At 34.1% G+C, this 19,863-nt stretch overlaps 2 protein-coding genes across 17 annotated transcripts; both read left to right on the top strand.

Annotated features, from left to right (window-relative positions):
- Nucleotides 1-25: 25 nt before the first annotated feature.
- Nucleotides 26-2,538, top strand: LOC126874555 (uncharacterized). 8 transcript variants are annotated; one of them, XM_050636792.1, is made up of 4 exons: nucleotides 218-451; nucleotides 849-972; nucleotides 1,022-1,379; nucleotides 1,955-2,538. In XM_050636792.1, the coding sequence occupies exons 3-4, from the start codon at nucleotides 1,080-1,082 to the stop codon at nucleotides 2,231-2,233; spliced, it is 579 nt and encodes a 192-aa protein (XP_050492749.1). In that variant the 5' UTR covers nucleotides 218-451; nucleotides 849-972; nucleotides 1,022-1,079; the 3' UTR covers nucleotides 2,234-2,538. The 8 variants fall into 8 exon arrangements, with proteins under 8 accessions (XP_050492746.1, XP_050492749.1, XP_050492748.1 ...); XM_050636791.1 differs by having other exon boundaries at nucleotides 218-647; XM_050636789.1 differs by lacking the exon at nucleotides 218-451 and adding an exon at nucleotides 26-122 and having other exon boundaries at nucleotides 849-1,379.
- A 551-nt stretch (nucleotides 2,539-3,089) lies between these two features.
- Nucleotides 3,090-19,255, top strand: LOC126874523 (sex-lethal homolog). 9 transcript variants are annotated; one of them, XM_050636714.1, is made up of 6 exons: nucleotides 3,090-3,291; nucleotides 6,992-7,298; nucleotides 7,374-7,549; nucleotides 7,637-7,750; nucleotides 8,547-8,707; nucleotides 15,350-19,255. In XM_050636714.1, the coding sequence occupies exons 1-6, from the start codon at nucleotides 3,236-3,238 to the stop codon at nucleotides 15,604-15,606; spliced, it is 1,071 nt and encodes a 356-aa protein (XP_050492671.1). In that variant the 5' UTR covers nucleotides 3,090-3,235; the 3' UTR covers nucleotides 15,607-19,255. The 9 variants fall into 9 exon arrangements, with proteins under 9 accessions (XP_050492671.1, XP_050492677.1, XP_050492680.1 ...); XM_050636720.1 differs by lacking the exon at nucleotides 15,350-19,255 and adding an exon at nucleotides 10,924-15,195; XM_050636723.1 differs by lacking the exon at nucleotides 15,350-19,255 and adding an exon at nucleotides 9,647-10,182.
- The last annotated feature ends 608 nt before the right edge of the window (nucleotides 19,256-19,863 follow it).

The following is a 19,863-nucleotide window of genomic DNA, read 5'->3' as shown; positions in this document are numbered from 1 at the left end:
TATTTACTTCGCCAAATGCTAATTCATTAAACGTGACGATATTTAAAAAAACACAACAAACATATACTTTTGTAATACCTTTCCCATTCTTTTAAAATATACTACTTCATATAATACTTACAGTAAAACGAATATTGTTGGAATTTATCAATGTTTTTTCTAAAAAATTTGTATTATTATTTTATTATTACTTATTGTTAGTTATTTATTTTTTTTGTGATGCTCGTAATTTTAAGTTCAGTTAAGCTAAGTGCTTTTATAAATATAATTTAAAAAATGTAATGTAGGCAGAAAATTATTTTACCTACTAAATATTATAGAGTACTATATTTGGATATTTTATAATTTTTGTATTTCGCATGCATTTTGTGCATTGTGACAAATTACTATTTCTTATAAATGTACAAAAATCCGCAGTGTAATAGTGATAACCTAAAATATAATAAAGAATGTACATACACACTTATATACATTATTATACATTTTTTTTTATTAGGATGAAAAATCGATACTCTTGCAGAGAATCAAGTGGCATACTTTTCAAATTTGATCAGATGTGAATCGAAATTTCATTGCAGTATACAATGACTAGATCGCTCATGTTTATGAATTTTTGGGAAATTTAAAATCTCAAAAATTTACAAAATGTATATAATACATAAAAATATCTAAAGTAGAATAGTTATTTTAATATTTAATAGATGAAATAAATTTCTATTTAGATTCTATTTCTTTAGTCATGTTCATAAAAATGTAATACTCTATAAACATCCGCATCCTAATAATGACAATTTACAAGTTAATTCTAAAGACGGTGGATAAATAGGCCAATTTCCATTAATTTTCAGGATGTTTTGAAATGGATGCTGTGCCAAATTGATTTGATAGGCCGCAGCCATTCTTGTTTTCGGGACATTGGCGGTTGGCAACGACGCTTCCAACGTATTCCAAGGGATGAATCGAATACTGCAGGTTTTTTTATTATTTATCCACAGAGTGTTAATTAACATTTAAAAAGTAGTCGTTTCTATGCGTTAGAAACCGTAATTGACTGGCCAAGTAATAACAGTTTAGAAAGCATGCGGCCGGATTCACGTAGCGTTTCGTTCACGTTTCACCGGGAAGTTCTGAATGTCAAAAATTCACCGGAGATCACGAAAAAGCTGAGACGACGCCTCCAGGATCGTTTCGAGAAGGAAAAGCCCGGAGATTCCTGTAAGGAGAAAATGTCAAAAGATAAGCAAACAGGTGACCGTAGCTGGAACAATTTAAGTCTTGGAAATATGTCAGCGGATTCTAGACGTGCTCTGCGAAGCGGAGCCGAAAAGTTATCAAAAACTATATCTTCTGTACGTACAACTTTTGGAACTATTTCGCAGGTGAGATAAATTCTCAAGAAAAAAGTAATAGTAATAACTAAGTTATAGATGTTCGTGCATATTTATGTTTTGACAAATATATATATATAAAACAATGGAACTTAAATAGGTATGTTTAATCTCTCTGTCTACTGCAATAAATACTTTATTTTTAGATATTTTGTATGGTTTTGTATATTATCTTCATTGTATATGTTTTATTATATTTTAATTGTCTGTGAAATTTATTTTTGTTAAATGAACACTAATAATATAATCAGGGGAAATGTCTAAAAAGTCAAAGTAAAATTCATTATCATTGCTTCTGATTTCACATCATAGTTCATATCATGATTTTCTTTTTGACATTTTAAAGTATTCCTTATTAAATATCTTCAAAGCTTATTAGCTCATTATGGTATACAATCAGAATGATTTGTTGCTTTGATGTTTGAGAGTAAATATGCAACTGCAAACTACTCATAATGCAGAAACATTCACAGTATAATAATACTCAAATAAAAGAATAGCAATATTATATTCAATAACAATATGATTGAATTCTCTAAATCAATATTATTTTATTTATTACATAGAAGTTTAAGAGTTCCACACGTAGACGTCAAAGATTGGAGGAGCAACAATCTCCAAATAGCATTTGTAAAATGCAAACTCCCCAGACTCGTTCTCGCCAGCTCCTTGGTAGAACACCAACAAAGCTTTATAGTCCTTTTGGCATAGAATCTCCAAGACATGCGTGGAACAAAGAGAACAATGAAACACCAGTGCATACTCCTCCAGGAATGAATACACGATATATCCAATGTAGGCCATTCCGTTTCACCAGAGCTAAAGGATTCTCTATGTTGAGATAAAATCTCTTTCTTTAGTTATTCTTTTCTTAAATGTTACTTGAATGATCTCTTTAATTCCCAGCAATGCATTCAGGATTGTGTGCCTTGTGCAACGTACAATTGAATTATTTATTCGATTTTAATTAAGCTAGTGATCTACTTTGACATATTTGTATCTCTCTAACATGTTATCTATGATATCAAACTACTTTACATGTACATGTAATGTATAATCTATTTATACTTTTTTATACATATTTATATTGATAATTATTATTACTGCAATATCAAATAAAGAAGAAGCATAAGGAACTCTTTAAGTCAAACGTATTAAGCAATTAATCTAAACAAGATATTTAACTTTTCAGTTATAAGATTTTAAGAAACAATAGAAATCAGCACTCCAGAAGGAACTTTAATTTCTTATCTGTTTCAAATAAAACAAGACGATTAAGAACTAAGAAATCTAACTTCTACGAAACATCAACATCTAAAAGAAACTTAAGTAATCTAACCTCTACGATCAACTGCTATCAATCTTCCTACGATTCGTTACATTTAATTGTGTATTTAATTTCTCATCTGTTTCAAACAAAACATGACATGGATAAGGAGATTGTAATCGTATATTTCCCATATTCATTATTCGTGCTTTGTTTGTCGTTTATTGCAAAGCGTCGCAGGTGGTAGTAACCTGAACGATTTCAACTCACTAGCGAGCGAAATCATCTGTGCAACGAATTTGCAGAAAAAATTTTCCATGGAGTGCTAGAATTGCATTTTCAAAGCTGATTAAAAAATTCGAAGCAATCTCGGAGCGGGAACTACGGTATATTTCATTATAGTTAGTGCGCACGTGCATGTTGGTAGCGCAGTCGTGAAAAAAGGAAAATTTCTATAAAATGCGCCAGTGCATCCGAAAAGCATCGTGAATGCGACACGACCGATACGCGAAAATGAAAAATCGCCCGCTACGACAGAAGATACTCTAACACTTAGTGTTATGTTTCGCGTACGCTCGGGATGGCCACACACGAACAAAACGAACGTATGCAAGGCAGTATGAATCCCCAAGCGGGGTAAGTTTCCTATTTAAACTTGATTTTCTTAGCTGAAAACATTTAACGTTGACAAAAAGATGGAAAAAATTGCTTGCTAACAATCTATTGCGTTTTATTAGTCATGGAATCTATATCGAGGTTAGAAATTGTGGTCGTTGTATTTTTAATACATAAAACTGTTGTTTACATGTCTTAACATTATATTTTTATATCTTTTGAAAGTTTAGATGATATTTATTGTATTGCTGTTTCTACTTTTGTTTGGTGTATGATAATTTGGATGAAATATCGAATTTTAGATAAACCGAAGGAACGATCGTGTTAAGTTTCCCGGAAGTAGGCTTGTGGTGGTAGTGTATAATAGCGCAATGCAGTGGCTTGAGAACTTAAGAGAGACTGGATTTTTAGAATTTTTAGAATACCTACGTATATAACGAAATATTGATATTTAAAATTATTATTAGTAGACTGCGGGCTTTGATGCACTATTATATTTTTATGAACATAACTAAGAAAACAGAATTTAAATAGAAAGTTGTTTTATCTACTAACAATAAATATTATAATAATTACCCTACTTTAGATATTTTACATAATTTTGCATAGTGTATGGATTCTGCAGACCTTTGCACCCTTAAATTTCCTCCAAATGCATAAACAGCTACTAATAATTAGGCCGAAGATTTTTATGCATTTATGCAGTATTTTAAGATATAAAAATGCAGAGAATCTATGAAAAAATACCTAATATGAAAAAATACCTATATAAGTATACTGTTTTCTATATCTTCTCTTATATTTGATAGATAAAACAATTTTCTACCAAGGTTCTAGTTTTTTAAATTACTTTCTCCAAAATACGTATTTGCATAAAAATTTGCAATTTAGTTATTAGATACGTTATGTACTTATTTTGAGCAGCGTTATCGCCTTTTTCCCTTTTCTTATATGTAATATACGTATAAATAGGACAAGTATAATGCAGATAAATTCCACCGATTAAAAGAGTAACCTCGTTTCCTGAAACAAAATAGGGTGTAAAAGAAAAATGACGGTTGTGCGACCCAAACAAGAACAAAGTATGTCGGTTCTGGTTTCGTAAAATCTTACTGCGATAGGATTGTACAAGCTTTTTCAATATCACGTGAAACTCAAGCTGCATAGTAAAGTCGCGCGTTACATTTGCGATGTTCGCAGTTCCTTATTGGGAGGCATTGCCAAGGTATGTTTAACAAAAATGTGTTTGCAAATTTAGTTACACATTCATACACAATATATAATAATAGTGTTCAAAGAATTAAATTTTCTGTCTTTCGCGTAGAAATGGTACATTAATTTTATTTATAAAATCGCGGCTATAATTCTTTTTAACTATTTTCTGTATTAAGTGATTATAATGAACATTAAGAACAGAATAATTTTGAAAACTAGTAGTCATAGATTTATTCTATTTAAAAATCGACGTCGAAAGAATAGAATAATGAGAGAAATTGGCATAGGCCCCGGATTCGTGTAAACATGCGCCAGAAATTTAGGCGGGATGTCCCGCTCCATGCGCATCCCCATTGTACTGGGCGTTTCATTTGTTAGGGAGTTAATATATGTACCTAGTAATACATATGCATACATGTAAAATTTCGATAATAATATTAGATCAATTGTGCAAAACGGCCCTGTACAGAGAAAATATTACAATTTTTTGTGAAAAGATTTTTGATCAAACATAACATATATTTGATATTTACATAAATTATGTCTTGTATTTTTAACTAGAACTTCTAACTTGTGAGCTTACTAATATTATTAGTTAATTGAGGTCTTGCACCATATGTATGCACTTGTAAAATTGTGTTCGTAATATCAATTCAATCGTACAAGACAGCCCCCTACAGTGGAAATATATAACCACTGTAAAAAAGTTGTTAATCAAGCATATATAATATTATTGAATATTTATATAATAATATTTTTTACTTCTAACTACAACTTCTAATTTTTAAATTTACTAATATTATTAGTACTAACGGAGAGGTATTTCCATTCTGGTACTAATAATTATAACGTGTACATAGTGTATTATAATATAATTATAATTACTATATCTAATGTAATTATATAATATATTAATAATATTAGTCGGTAAATTACTGTGCTAGAAAGGTCTTAATAATATTAGGTACAGATTTGAAATGTACCAAAGAATTGAAACACTCTGTAAGTTTGTTCGGAGTAAGAGTAGCGTAGTGGGGTAGCGTGCCGCGAGAGGGTGCCGCGCGAGGCAGGTCAGGGCTGGGGCTCAGTACGTTTGCGTACGCCGTGTCGTTCGCATCGTGTTACGTTCCTCCGCGATTCTTCGCTCGCTAACTACTCCATTTCTCTATGTATCGAGCCCTTCTCTGTGAAATCAACTGAACCACACTAAAGACCATCGACGTATGATAATCAAGTGTGTGCATTATTCGTGATGGTGCAACGATTCGCTTACATAATTGTTGGCGTGCATTAAGCCAGAGAGTTGCATATACGCGCGTGACACAAGTGAGAGTGAATGCACTGCACCTTTTCGCTGCTCTTCTCCCACTATACACGACAGTTTTTTTCTTCACATCTTCTTCCCGCTTCGGTATGTATATCTTATTTCCACACTCCCATATAACCACTCATTAAACTAAGGTTTATATCTTCAGGTCCGTCTGTCCTTTTCCTTCGCCTGCTCTGGTGCCCTCTTTTCCTCTCACTCCCTCCATATTCTGACAGCTTGGTCGATTCACGAATCTGCCGGGCCTTTTCCCCGGGCTTCTTCAAAATAAGGCCAAAGGGTTACTTTCTCTCACTCAACTCCTAATTCTGATTTCCTTCTCTCTTTTTCCCTCCATTATTTTTCTTTCTCCATCTCTTTCTAGCGTTGACTCAGCCGTTACATTACCTCGAGAGAATTCATCACTGACTCGCTAATGAATGACAACGAAATGAAGAAACGCGTTCTCAAGTCGCTAATAAAAATCGAGCACGAGCGCGTAAATAATAAACAAAACCAGACACAAGCGATCGAATACGCGGAAGTTCTCGTCAACGAAGCGTGCTCTCCTCCCCCTTTTTTTTCACAATTCGATGAACGTGCTTACGAGTAGAGAAACATTGCTACATTGAAAAATAGATACCCTCGTTCTAGGACACCTTCACGGGTACTCATTGTTAAAATCGTATTAAAATGGAGCTAATTTTTTAGTCAGTTTGTCCATTCATATACACATTTATCACCTCTGTTACATTTTCATGTAAAAAGGTTATGATACATAAGCATTTTATATAGGAGTACATTAGTATTTGCATTATATCTGGAAATTGAACTATTATATGTTACTTTGGTAGCTGTTTGTTAGCTAAGTGATATCTTTCTGTTTAGTTTCACGATTGACATGCTACGTTATTGGTTTGATTTATGTTGGTTTCATTCATGGCTACTCTTGCTGGTTCCGTTTTGTCCTTACTTGCCTTTGTTTGTTTGTTTCTGACACACAGGTCTGGCATCATATACATATATGTATATATGCAGATTTATTTTCTATTTATTTTCAATTGCTTAAAGAAAATGAGAGCATTCAAAAGCGCAGACAGAGCAACGATCATGGCATTGCACGGGGAAAACGTAGTAATGATTTTGTTTATATTTTTTGTATTTGCTGACCCCATCAACGATTATGCTGGGACGTATCAGGTGGAGTACGCAGCAGTCAGAGCCACAGAACTCACAGCCAGCAACAACAGATCAACAAGAACCACAGAATCAAACGGAGAGTCAGAAAATAGAACAAGAATTTACCAAAATGACAGATCAACGGGAGCAGCAACCCCAGCCACAACAGCAGCAACAGCAGCAACAACAACAAACCAAAGGCAATGAAGAACCAAGAACGAATTTGATCATCAATTATCTTCCACAGAGTATGACAGAGAAAGATCTTTATAGTTTGTTTGTAACTATCGGACCTGTGGAATCTTGTCGTGTTATGAAAGATTATAAAGTAGGTGCATTACATGAAACTATAATCAATTTATATATTTTTACAAGAATCTACATTTATCATTTTATTTTATAGACAGGATATAGTTACGGGTTCGGCTTTGTTAATTATGCGAAAGCAGAAGATGCAGCCACTGCTATAAGTACTTTAAATGGACTCCAAGTCCAGAATAAAAGGCTAAAAGTGTCTTTTGCACGGCCATCTGGTGAGGAGATCAAAGAAACTAATCTTTATGTAACAAATTTGCCAAGGTATATTATGATATTTAATATAAATTTATCTATTAGTAGATAAAAATTGGAACGTATAGTAATGATATTACATCATGTTTGTTTCAGAAATATAACTGAAAGTCAAATTGATGATATATTTAGCAAATACGGAAATATCGTGCAAAAGAACATTTTAAAAGATAAGCTCACTGGATTACCAAGGGGTGTAGCATTCGTGAGGTATGTTTCTTTCACTTTTGTAGCATCCCATACTCAAAATCATCTAGTACTATCAAGTAGTCTTGCGAAAATGTATTACAAAGAGACAGTTCCATTTAGCATTAAAAGGCAAATTGTCATGCTAATGAAAAATATAAGCTCATACTCCTTGGCGTATTGCCATTCTTGTCATAATTAGTAACATAACATCCCAAGCTGGTAACAAACTATGATGGAAGTATTCATAGAAATGTATTCTCCATGTATTGGTTGATCAATTACATTTTTATTGTTTTCATTATACGTACACCATGTGCTTAGAAAATTGGAGCAGTTATTAATTGACAGATACAGCTGTTGATACATAGTAGACAAAAACTGCCTAGTCATTATGCAATTCGTATCCGCGCGTGTTAGATACCTGTATTTATTTTCCGAGATCTTTGGTGCCAAATTATTTTTGTACCGTTCCTCTGCCGTTTGTTTCACTTGCATAATTTCGATTTACCGACCACTGACCTAGTTAGCCATCGTGAATTGTACATGCAACTAGATTTCTGGTTTGTTGTAGGAAAATAGTCTGGGAAGTGTGTCAAGCATCTGGAAATAGAATCGAAACTAGTTTGACAAATTTCTTAATTTTGGCAGATTTAAGGACTCGTTAACTCGTGTTCTATATAGCACGCTCTAGATAGTTCTTTCAATCTCAACCTCATACGTTATTACATAGATCTGGCAGGGGTTACTCGCGTCCATTGCCAAGTAAACCTTTTTGGTTGATTTTTAATGTTTGTTTCTGGTTACTGTGTCCCTATAGATTTGACAAGCGGGAAGAAGCACAAGAAGCAATCGCACGACTACACGGTACGATACCAGAAGGTGGATCAGAGCCACTTAGCGTAAAAATCGCGGAGGAACACGGAAAGCAGAAAGCGGCATACTACGCTGGATGGCAGGCTGGTTATAACCAAAGTCGAGGTAAGTAGTTTCGATTTTCTTGATAGACAATTAGTCTTGCCCGAGTTTCTTTCGTTCTCAACCTGACAGTAGAAATTACTTCCTTGAAGAACAAATTGTAAAAATACAAATTTCATAAAGAACATTATGTATTATAAATCTTAATTTGTGAATAATTATGATATTTGATTTTTACTGACAGGTCAGATCTGCATTTTGGCTTTCTATGAATCTTACTAAAATCGCAGTAAACCATTGTTTTGTTATCGGCATATTGTTGAACCGTAGAAGCACTAAGATTTTGAAAGATCATTTTTCCATAGAACACATCTCTATTTATTCCTGTCTCTATCGTTTTCTCTCACTTTTTCCTTAGTTCCTGATTTTTTCAAATTGTCGTGTTAGTTTTCTCCGTTTCTTTTCTTTTTCTTGCGATGATACGCGCGTAATTGCGAGAACAGAGGGTAATGGTCATTGTAACAAATTTTGTAACGTAGTTGCAAGGTGTACAAAATTTCTATGTCTATCTGAAACACGTTGTCCAGGATGCGAATGATCTCTTGTAATTTGAAATTTTTCTTCAAAAGAGCGTTCGCATCATTGACGGCGTGTAAATGTGAGATCATGTCTAACATTTGAATTGTTTGCCAGATATGGCTGCATCTAAATCAATGTACAGCGAAGATTGAAAATGCTGTTTGCGTTCTAATGCGCGCAACGAATAATGCAGCAGATTCTCTGCGAATGTGTGGAGACACGTTTCTTGTCGCGCCTGTTTTGTTTCTCTGTGTTCTTTCTGTTTTTGTTACAAGTTTTTTTGATTTTGTGCGCATGAGATTGTTTCACGTGAAATTGAAAAATAAGAAAAGAAAGAAAAAGAAAAAAAAAAAGTAAGAAACATAGAAGATCTCTTCTGACAGTGGTGTTCAGTTGATGAAAGAATGAAAAATCTCCTTGCAGACGGACCCAAAAGACAGTATTAATGAAACAGACAAGAATGCAAACATGTAGTGTCGCTGTGATAGAAATGTTTTTGTGTGTGATGATCTTTAGTGGACAAAAAGCAAGAAATGAAAAGAAAAAAAAGACTGAAATATGTCGTATCCTGCTAGAATCAGTGGCAGCTTGTGATTATTGAAAGAAAAAAGAGAAACACTCGCTAAGTTGTATTCTGCACACAAGGCTGGTTTTTTAGAAGTTTGTTTTTTTTGGACATTGCCTGGTCAACGAAATTGTAACTCTGTTTTTCTAGTTGCCGATGCTGCTGTTACTATGTTGATTTTGCCTCATCGTTTCTCAAATTTGTTCAAACCATGCTATGGAGCATCATCCTAGTTCTATACATTTTTGTGTCAGCAAATTATTGTATAATTATGTACGTCTTTAAGCTGTTTTTTGTACTTTCTTTTGGTAAGACATACCGTTTCGTATTACATATACATATATGTTTTGTTACTTATTTAAGACTTTGGAAATACATTTTCTGTTTAAGAAGATATTTGTTGCTTCCTCTTATGATCCTTCAATGATGAACGTGCGTGCGAGATACTTGTTTTTTTCTTTTTATGTCTTTCTAATTATAATTAATTAGGGCTTAAGGTTTTTTTAAAACACAAGGAAATATGTATGTTCAAAGGAAATATGTACGTTCTGAGTAGGATTCTTCGTAACACGATGTTTTGCGATTTGTTTATACACTGCTCAAAATAAGAATATTTTTGAAATAATATCAGAGAACTACATAAATTAATTCATCAAAAGAATATTATGTTCCCTGTAGAAAAGAATTTGGAGCAGTATATAAAGCACGCAGCTCTCCTGTCACATAAGTTGTTGTATGCCTGCGAATAATTATTATTTAATGAGCGTCGTTGCTAATCTATGGTTAGTTCTGGACAGATTGCATTTGCAGAAACGTGTGGCTTTGACAGAAAACTTGCTCAGTGCATGGCTGTGTCCTCTTTCAAGCGATTATCATATACAGTAGTGGACAGATGTATTTAGATAAATAGTTTCCTCTTCATACCTGACATTCCATCATATTTAAAGGTCTAAGTCTAATTTACTAGGTGGATAATACGCAAATTAAACGGACATAAAGAATTTTTAGGCTTACAAGTGTTGCACTGTCCACCTATTTTAATGAAACTATTTGTCCAACTGCATTTGTCTCCAAGTGTTTCGTATAACTCTTTAACATAAATCATTTTCATTTCTATGCTCGCCAATCCACAAAGGAGAACGTCTGTACCCAACCAGGAATAAATACCAGCGTTATGCGCATTACCTTTATTAAAAGAAGAACGCAATTTCTTGTTTGGTACTCGTTGTTACCCTTGCAGTTATGATACTATGAATTCCTATTGGTGTAATGAGATTGGCATGATTAAGTGCGCTTAATACCAAGCACAATTGTTACTACCATTAATTGTAACTGGAGAAAACAGATTCTTAGTCAAGAGGAACAAACTGTTGCTTTCTGATTCAATATTTTAGGATTAATTCTTTTTTTCTATGTGAATTCTAGCTTTATTTGACTTTGCTTTTGTATTATAATAACAAGATGTAAAGTTCCTCAGGCTTAAGCCTGATCTTAACACAAAGCACAACTGTTTGTAATTCAATAAACAACCACACAATTTGCTCAACGAATGTAAACGAGTACTTTGTAATCTATCAGGCAAGAAGTCTGTGGTTCGAAGACTCTCCTCCAATAAAGAGGAGCTTTATGATACGGTTTTACTGCTAGCAGAGTTTGATTTAACACTTTGACACAAAATATAGAAGACACTCATTAATTAATCTTATATCGTATCAAAGATAACTGCTCAGAAAGTTGATTAACTGTATTAACAATGGATAGTAGTGTCCAATATTTTGATGGTCAATGTGTTGAACAAGAAAAAAGAGGACGTTTCTGGGTTTTACTTAGATAGAACTATTAAGTAATGCCCAGTTTAACAACTCTGAATAGCTAGACGAGTCCTTCCTTGCAAAGGTTGCACAATTTTTACGACTGTCCGTTAATCGATACTTTGTTCATTGTGTTCACTGATATCGATTTCTCAGTGGACTGTATAGATAGTAAATATATATTCATATATATATATATATATATATGAATATCAGTATATTCATTCATCCTGTAAGACGAATCGCGACTATTTATTCTCATTAGATAAATTATACCTCGTCTTGTAAAACTAATGGATGAAATTTGCCGACGAAAATTGTCTTTCTAAAGATAATTCGAACAGTAGACAAGCGAATAGGCTTGAGAAGAAGCATTGTATTTGGTGATATGTCGTTGCTGAAGCAACAATATTGAACGAAAGGAAAAATGGCAATCGTCCTTTCGAATTGATCGCCATTTTTCCATGTTATAAGGTTAAACGATCTTCGCTGTTACTAACTTTCGTCCTTTTAATGCTAAATACATAAATATAAATATATATTATATATATATGAATCGGTCGAGAAAAAATGGTGAATTTCGAATTAGCTAGAATATATGAGAAACACACGTATCTCCTACGACCCTGACAATCGTTCCTTTTTTTAGTCGACTTTTCGCGACTGTTCGAAGTATAATTATGACGTGGACGCTTTCGATATATGGTCCGTATTGACGTTAGAAAATAATAGATCTCCCTTGGTAGGAGGTACGATTCATCTTGCTCCTATATTAATAACACGTTCAGGTGCATGATCAAGAACGGGAGTGCATGATCTTTTTTCGCTTGAATAAATTGTTTCTTTATTTACACAAGATTCAAATTTATTTATATAAAATTATATATGTTATAAAAAATTGAAATTGTAATAATAATGTGGATGATTAACATAAATAAATATGATTAGTATTGAATAGTCTGTAGAGAAATGATTAGAATGGTTGGCTTCTCAGTAAGTTAGTTTAGAGTTCAGTTTCTGCAGATTAATAAGACATTTTTCAATTAATTTTTTCAATTATTATTATTCAGATGTAATGTACTTGATAAACATAAGATATGATTTGACTAGCGAGAACGAATTTAATTAAATTAAAATGAGTTAATAAAAATCTGGAAAAAGCTTGAAAAATGAAAATAATAATCAAAAGAAAGACAGACTTTATACATAGGATTATGCATTCCCGATTGACGAAAAATTTGGGATTTAGAAAATAGAAACTCTTTAGGAATTTAATATTGCGAATGCGCTGGTATTTGAGCCCTTTGCACACAATTGCGTCTGTTGTAAAATTCCTATCGCTGCGAAATTCGAATTAAAGAACAAGTAAAAGACAGACGGATCGGTCGCTGCGATAGGGCTGAAAAAAGAGGAATGGTAAAAAAATAGGAAGCTGGAATAATTTAACACCGAGAATTTAATTAGTACTTAAGTTAGTCGGGTTAATGAGTAAGATTTTCAAATATTCCTTTAGAATGTATTCATGTTATGAAATGATCTCACGTTGTTCTTTCCAAAAAAGAAAAAAGAAAGAAGAAGAAACCGAAAGAAAAAAGCATTTGAGAGGAATAAAAATCAAAATGGAGATTATTTCAGAAAGATATAAAAATTCCCTAGGAACTCTGGTAATAACAATAAAATTTAAAAAGTAGAAACGATCGTTCCCATTGTCGCAATAATATTGAATGAGAGCAATAAAAATGATTACGTTTATGGATGAAAGAACGACGCGAGTGTCCAGTGTAAATAAATCGAAATTCTAATTTTTAACTTAACATGTTAAGTAGTAAATTGTAAGGTCTAACGGATCGAAGATTGTGCGAAAATGGTTATAATCCCGAAGTCTAGTAGTGCTAACGATGGCTGTGATATGGAATAAGGAAATAACTAACGAGAGAATGAATAAAAGAAAGAAAGAAGTGGAGTATCCGGGATATACAACGGATAAAAGCTTACTTCTCTTTTCCTCGCTCTCTTGCTTTTTCTCTTCTCTCTCATTCTCTTCTTCTTGAGTCGAAAAATCACCAGAAAAATTCATCATCCAATTCCTATATTAAAAGTTTCAAAAATTTATTCAGAACACGTGAAAATATTCCTCTAGAAAAATTATAATATGTGGAATTTGAAGTAAAAATTGGGAAAAAATGTCGTAAGAATTTATCATTTATCTAGAAAGATTTTTACAGAGTAACTTGAGAGCGACGAAATTGGAGGGGACAGAGAATTATGTCTCGGTTGAAAATGCCTGCGACATTCCCAATAATATATTCATCATCGTATTTTTCTTTTTCTTCTACCGAAACGAATATTTAAAAAAAGGAGAGAAAATCGAAAAAACACGGTTATGCGATCAACGTTTTACTGTAATTAATTGATCTCACTTTACCGAAAATTAGATTCGATTCTAGCGTTTAAAATGATCGACATATTTGCAAGATGCAGAGTGAACCGGAAGTGGCGCTATCATCTGCAAAATAACGCCCTCCCCCCTCCCAACTATTTAGAACTGATCGTAATTACCAAGCACAATTTTTCTCTTGTAATTCATTGTTTTAAGCGGAGAAGATATTTCTAACATAACCTAATTAAGCGTTTCTTTTCGATTTCCAGTTCACTCTGCGCATCTGTAAAGAGACACACGCATACATGATACACACACAGGACACGTTACATTGATATAGTAGAGAACTACAACTATGTGGTATATGGGTAGACTAAACGACAATTGTTGTACGAACATTTCCATTTAAGAAAACGTGTGTTCAACGCACGAAATACGTGCGTCGAGTCGTATCGAGAAACTGGCCTAACAACATACTTATGGCTTTTGTGCTGATGATATCCCACTTATCCAATATAGTTGATTCCGATATATCATCATTAGACTGCGGATTTTTATTCACTTATGGAAGATTTGAAGGTTCAAACATGCACACCATGCATATAATATGCAAAAGTATCAGGCTACCTCGTAAGTAACACAGTTTTTCTGACAATTAAGTTTAAAAGAATGAAAATTGTTACTACTGAAGTTTTATAAAATTGAGATAAAAAGCTTCAGAAAAAGATAAAGAATTATAAGAAATAAAATCATACTGATTAACTGTACTGGTCAATTGCCATCATGCAATGTTTTATTTTCATTTAGTATACAAAAATTAGCGACCATATTACTTATGAGATGGTTTAATATATAGAATATTCGTATTTAAACGCTAATTAAGCAGTACAGTATTCATTATAATATTTAGTACACATTTGAAACAAATTTCCATTTAGGTACCATTTCTTTAGTTATGTTCATAAAAATCCGCAGTCTAATCATCATTATTACCCCACTCAACAGAGAGGATACTTGAATTGCTTGAAAAAGAATAAACGAACGGGAATCATAGTCATCATCAGGACAAAACACGACAAGTTTGCTCGAGATTTTTTCAGACACGCCCCCCGCATAAGTATCTCATACCTTTCTTATTCCTTGTTGCTACACGGGTCTACGTGATTCTGTAGTCGCTCGTTAAATTTGATTAAAATGATTAGAAACGAACAATCAGCATCTGTCCACTTTATTCTATACACCATCTACCTGTTTATGTATATTCTCGCCGGTTTCCTTTAGAACTATTCCATTCTTAACCTGGAAATTAAAAGAAGAATTTTCATTTCTAAAAAAATTATCGATGATACTGATTAGTGAAATGATTTCAGGTGCTGGAGGCGGCCTGGGAGGTGGAGGAAGGGGCAGGGGAATTGGTGGACCACCAGGAATGGGCATGGGTATCAGTGGAGGTGGGCCAGGAATGTTAGGAAGAGCGGGAGGTGGTTTCGGGCCGCGTGGCGGGCCACACAGCAGTTTCCTCGGCGGAAGTGGCGGCCCTGGCGCCATGAGGATGGAGAAGATACACCCACATCGCTTCAATCCTATCGGTATGGGCGGCGGCTACGTGCAGTCCCACTTCTGGTGACCTAGCGTCGTCGATGACCTGGCTCGCAAGACAGCACCGACTATGTATCTTTCTTCGTCCGACCGGAGACCAAGCAGCGACGACCGTTGTTGTTCGTAACTCTGCCGAATAAGCATACGTTACCCTCGAGCGATCGTGAAATCAAGGAGACACCATGAAGACGCAACCAGGATCGATAAAAGGCTGCTTCGATTAAACAGTATAGAGACAAAAAGACACACAGGGTATAACTTGAGCAGCCTAGCGTCCTTATACTACGACTTCCCTCATATGTCTCCAACGACGTTCAGCTCGAGATGCTTGAGGACTGACTGATCAAGGATGTGTAAATTATTACGCATAGTATTTAATGTTTCTACGTGCCTGTACCAAAGCTCAGAACACCTAGTATTGTACATCCGGCGATGGGTGTTCAGTCGTTAGACTTTGTTAAAAGAACGTCTCTCGAGGTCTTGCATATCGCCGAAGATGTTGTCTTGAACGCTTCGAAACTGTGTGTCCATTCGAAGCCCTCCAAATAACGTAAATAAGTAACGTAACATAATCATGAGTGTTTAACGAGGTTAAAGATCGTAATTGTTGCATTGTGTCGCCATCAGTTTCTGCTAATTATTTTGTTTCGAGGTATTCAAGAGTCGCTAGAAGGAATAGCGCGAACATTTCGGAACGATATATATCAGAAAGAACGTTTGATGACGATAGGAGGAGAGTATGATGCTGGACCCATCGCTATTTCTACGTCGCTTTTTATCGTTAATATCTTATCCCTCTTTTCCGTATCTAGCTTTAATATCTTCGTTCCATTGTGCGTTTAAATTAATTGGCGTTCATTACCGCCGACAAAATAATGATCCTCGAATGTTTTATTGCGTTAAGGTACAAAGGGAAAGCTAAAAAAAATGAAAGAAAGAACAAACAGGAAAAAGAACGTTTGTTCTTGAACGGTAACAAAGTTACGCTGTGCTAAATTAGCTCTGTTATCGCACCTCTGAGACCGTTGATAGACGAATTCTCGTGAGATTCTATCTTTCTTGCATTCGAAACGCGAACGCGATGCGAACAACCCTTTTATCCTGACTAACATTTAAGGAGATTGTTGTGAGGTATACTGCAGGCTAAAATCCAAGATGTTTTCAATAACGGACAGCAAACTGAACTGGTACTCGATACTTTGAAACTGTTCATATCAACTGTTTCAATTGCAAATAGTCTTGCAATGATTGTTTCAATTAAGTTCTACCTAATCTTACAACTTTTACTCGAGTCCTGTAAACATATATTTTAATGAATAGACTACGAATATTCAGGCATTTATGGAAAATTTATGAATGCAAAGATACACATAATAGGCGAAAGTATATAAAATGTCAAGAGTAGTACTCAAATGAAATTTCTGTGTAGAATCCATTTCATAAAAATTTGCATAAATATTCGTAGTCTATTAATGAATTCTTACCTTGCTTAACACTTAATCAATCGCACGCGCCACAGCGAGCTATACGTTTCTCACCGTAATGGACAAGCCAACCTATACGCTGTCTATCGCGCATTTTTCCAAATAACGTGGACTATTATTCACTACTTGAAAAACAAAGAAGTCTAAAAATTATTTAAGTGGTCAATTATATTTTACGGTAATGATTTTGTTTAATGATTTCACATATTGTTTATATAAAACATCAAATTAAGAGTACATATTGAAAGTATAAAAAGATATAGGTAAAATTAAAAACATTAAAGATGACTGAAGATAAATAACACGACTTGAACGTGAAATTAAAAATTCATAATGTATCTTAATATTTTTTTATAGTATGGTATCATTCGATTATAACTTTATCTAGTCATAACTGGTAGCGTAACTTTTTAATTAATTTTAACACTACTAAATTGGTGTATTTTATTGTATACTGTACTTTATAAAAGCAGAAAAAGTGGCGCAATTAATTGAGAACAATTCCAGGTAAACAATAATTGATCACAACAAAAAGAAAAAAGAAAACACGTTATTAAGGTCAAAATGAGAAAGCTCCCCATTCGGTTATGCAGCGACGTATTTTAAAATGGGGAGATCTCCCTATTCGGTTGGCTAAGTGTTAAGCTAACAAACATAGATGATCAAGTACCTGTTGATTATTTTGCTGTAATCCTAATCAAGTACCTGCCATTAAACTGAATCTTTGCAAGTTTGTTAACAAGTCAGATAATTCTTGTATTTTTGGCCAGCAGAGTGCCTCTTATTGTAGTTCAATTTGAATAAGGATATACGATACTCGTAAAACAGTGTTTCTCTTAGCTTTGATCAGCTTCACGATCGCTCGAGTGCTATGAAAGCCAGCAAGAGGCTGGCTAAACCAGAAGCCTCCTTTTTCCTTGATAGTTGAACGTTTTAATACTTTTAAATGAGGAGGAAACGGGAGGCACGTTGAGGGCAGAAGCTAAGAGTTCTACGTGTTGTTGTACATTTTTTTTTTAATGGTTCTAACTCTTGAAACTTTATCGAAAGTTTAACGTTAAGAAAAAGAGTTTTTATCGGAGTCAGCGTATAAGGAAACTGTGTTTCCTACGCTCCGAATGGCATTGGACCACGGTGGTTGCGAAATAACTTTGTTGAACGAAGCCTTTTAGTTTCATTTTCCTCCTAGAACTCCGGCAAAATATTGAAAAACAGCTTAGCTTATTTTTGTATGATTAAGAATATGATCCGTAGATCGTCATTCTTATACGTAGATCGTTATATTTAAAAAGTTCCAAAAAAAAAAAAAAAAGAAAAAGGAAACGAAGAAAGAAAATGCAAAGCACCACCGTTGTCCACAGTATCGCCGCAAATTGTACATAACTTGTAATTGAAATTACGTCATTATCACGGCACGTCGTAGACAAAAATGAGACTGACTTTTTATAGGTGACAAATTTTACGCGAACAATTTTAAACATTGAAATTGCCTTATTATTATCATCGCAAAATAATCGCTAAATCTTTCTTTTTTTTCTTCTACGTTCTTATTTCTCATTTCTTCTTCTTCCTCTTTGTTTTATTTTTTTTTTCTTTTAAATTAATCGCAGCAAAGAAACGGAGCTAATCCGTTTATAGTTGCAACTGCATTCACCGCGGGCATAACAGACATTGCACTTTATATTATTCGATGACGAACATGTAATCTCTTTAAAAAAAAAAAAAGGGAAAGATTGCTATCACGTTACATAGGAAATTGTTTTACTTTACCGACGGAATCATTAGAATTTCCGTAATCGCTAATGTCATTTTGTTAACAACATTCATACGATCACATACTCTCTTTCTCTCTCAGTCTTTCTCTCTCTCTCTCTCTCTCTCTCTCTCTCTCTCTCTTTAATTGGTAGTTATATAAGAAATAATTATTTAAGACGAAATAAAATGTCTGTAAAAAAAGAAATATGGAGAGCTCTGCTGGTTGTGTGTTTGTTGATAGAGGACGAGAAAAAAAAACGGTCAGCAGATTGTTCAGAATGCATGATTATTTATTGTGGTCGCCTAAAGCCACGACTTACCACTTTTTTTCTCGTTTTTCTTTTTTTTTTATTTCTACACCCATGTACAAAGAACAATGAAAAAAAAGTTCAGTAATTGTTAACGACGTGAATGAAGAGAAGAAAAAATGTTCACTGATGCGATTCACTGAGTACGGTGTTGCCCTTCAAAAGGCAGCTTGCGTTTGTAAAGCAGCAAAGTGCCCGATGACGAGCCGCAACGTAGCCAGTTCAGGATCATTTCCACAATTCCAGAACACTCCTTGTGACAATACTGCAAGTAAATGCAAATTATTCCCCATTCAATGCCCAATTGTCACTGTTCAAATTCCAGATTCAGACTTAAACACTTTTACATGCTATGTAGAATTGATTTTTGTCACATTGTACACAGTAACACTGAGATGTTGGAAGAAGGATCAGAAACAAAAATCAGCTTGGTCCATGATGTACATTCTAGGGAGATTGTCTTTTGACTGAGTGTTCTTGTGATTTGAGCAGGAATTTTATAACTGTTCAACTTGTACACCCACAGGATGCTGCGGTTTAGAGATTAGCCCAGCTACTTGCAAAGAGGAAACAGGAAGGGGCGGATAGCTGCACAAGATATCACTTTTGGTAGATTTATAGCTAAGCACAACAAAAGACATGGATATTTCTTTCTTCATAAATTCCAGGCTGAAATAAATAAAATGTACAATTTTCTGCAATTCTTCCTACGAGTCTCCTGTCATCAGATATTGGATG

Source organism: Bombus huntii, chromosome 16 (assembly GCF_024542735.1).
Source record: "Bombus huntii isolate Logan2020A chromosome 16, iyBomHunt1.1, whole genome shotgun sequence".
In the NCBI taxonomy this organism is placed as follows: domain Eukaryota; kingdom Metazoa; phylum Arthropoda; class Insecta; order Hymenoptera; family Apidae; genus Bombus; species Bombus huntii.
This window is presented reverse-complemented; position numbering and strand designations above follow the sequence as displayed.

Coding starts and splice junctions, on each gene's coding strand:
- LOC126874555 (XM_050636789.1), top strand. CDS start 1,080: ATGCGGCCGGATTCACGTAGCGTTTCGTTCACGTTTCACCGGGAAGTT. Junction 1,380..1,954: donor CTTTTGGAACTATTTCGCAG/GTGAGATAAATT, acceptor TTTATTACATAG/AAGTTTAAGAGTTCCACACG.
- LOC126874523 (XM_050636714.1), top strand. CDS start 3,236: ATGGCCACACACGAACAAAACGAACGTATGCAAGGCAGTATGAATCCC. Junction 3,292..6,991: donor AGTATGAATCCCCAAGCGGG/GTAAGTTTCCTA, acceptor GGGACGTATCAG/GTGGAGTACGCAGCAGTCAG. Junction 7,299..7,373: donor GTGTTATGAAAGATTATAAA/GTAGGTGCATTA, acceptor TTTATTTTATAG/ACAGGATATAGTTACGGGTT.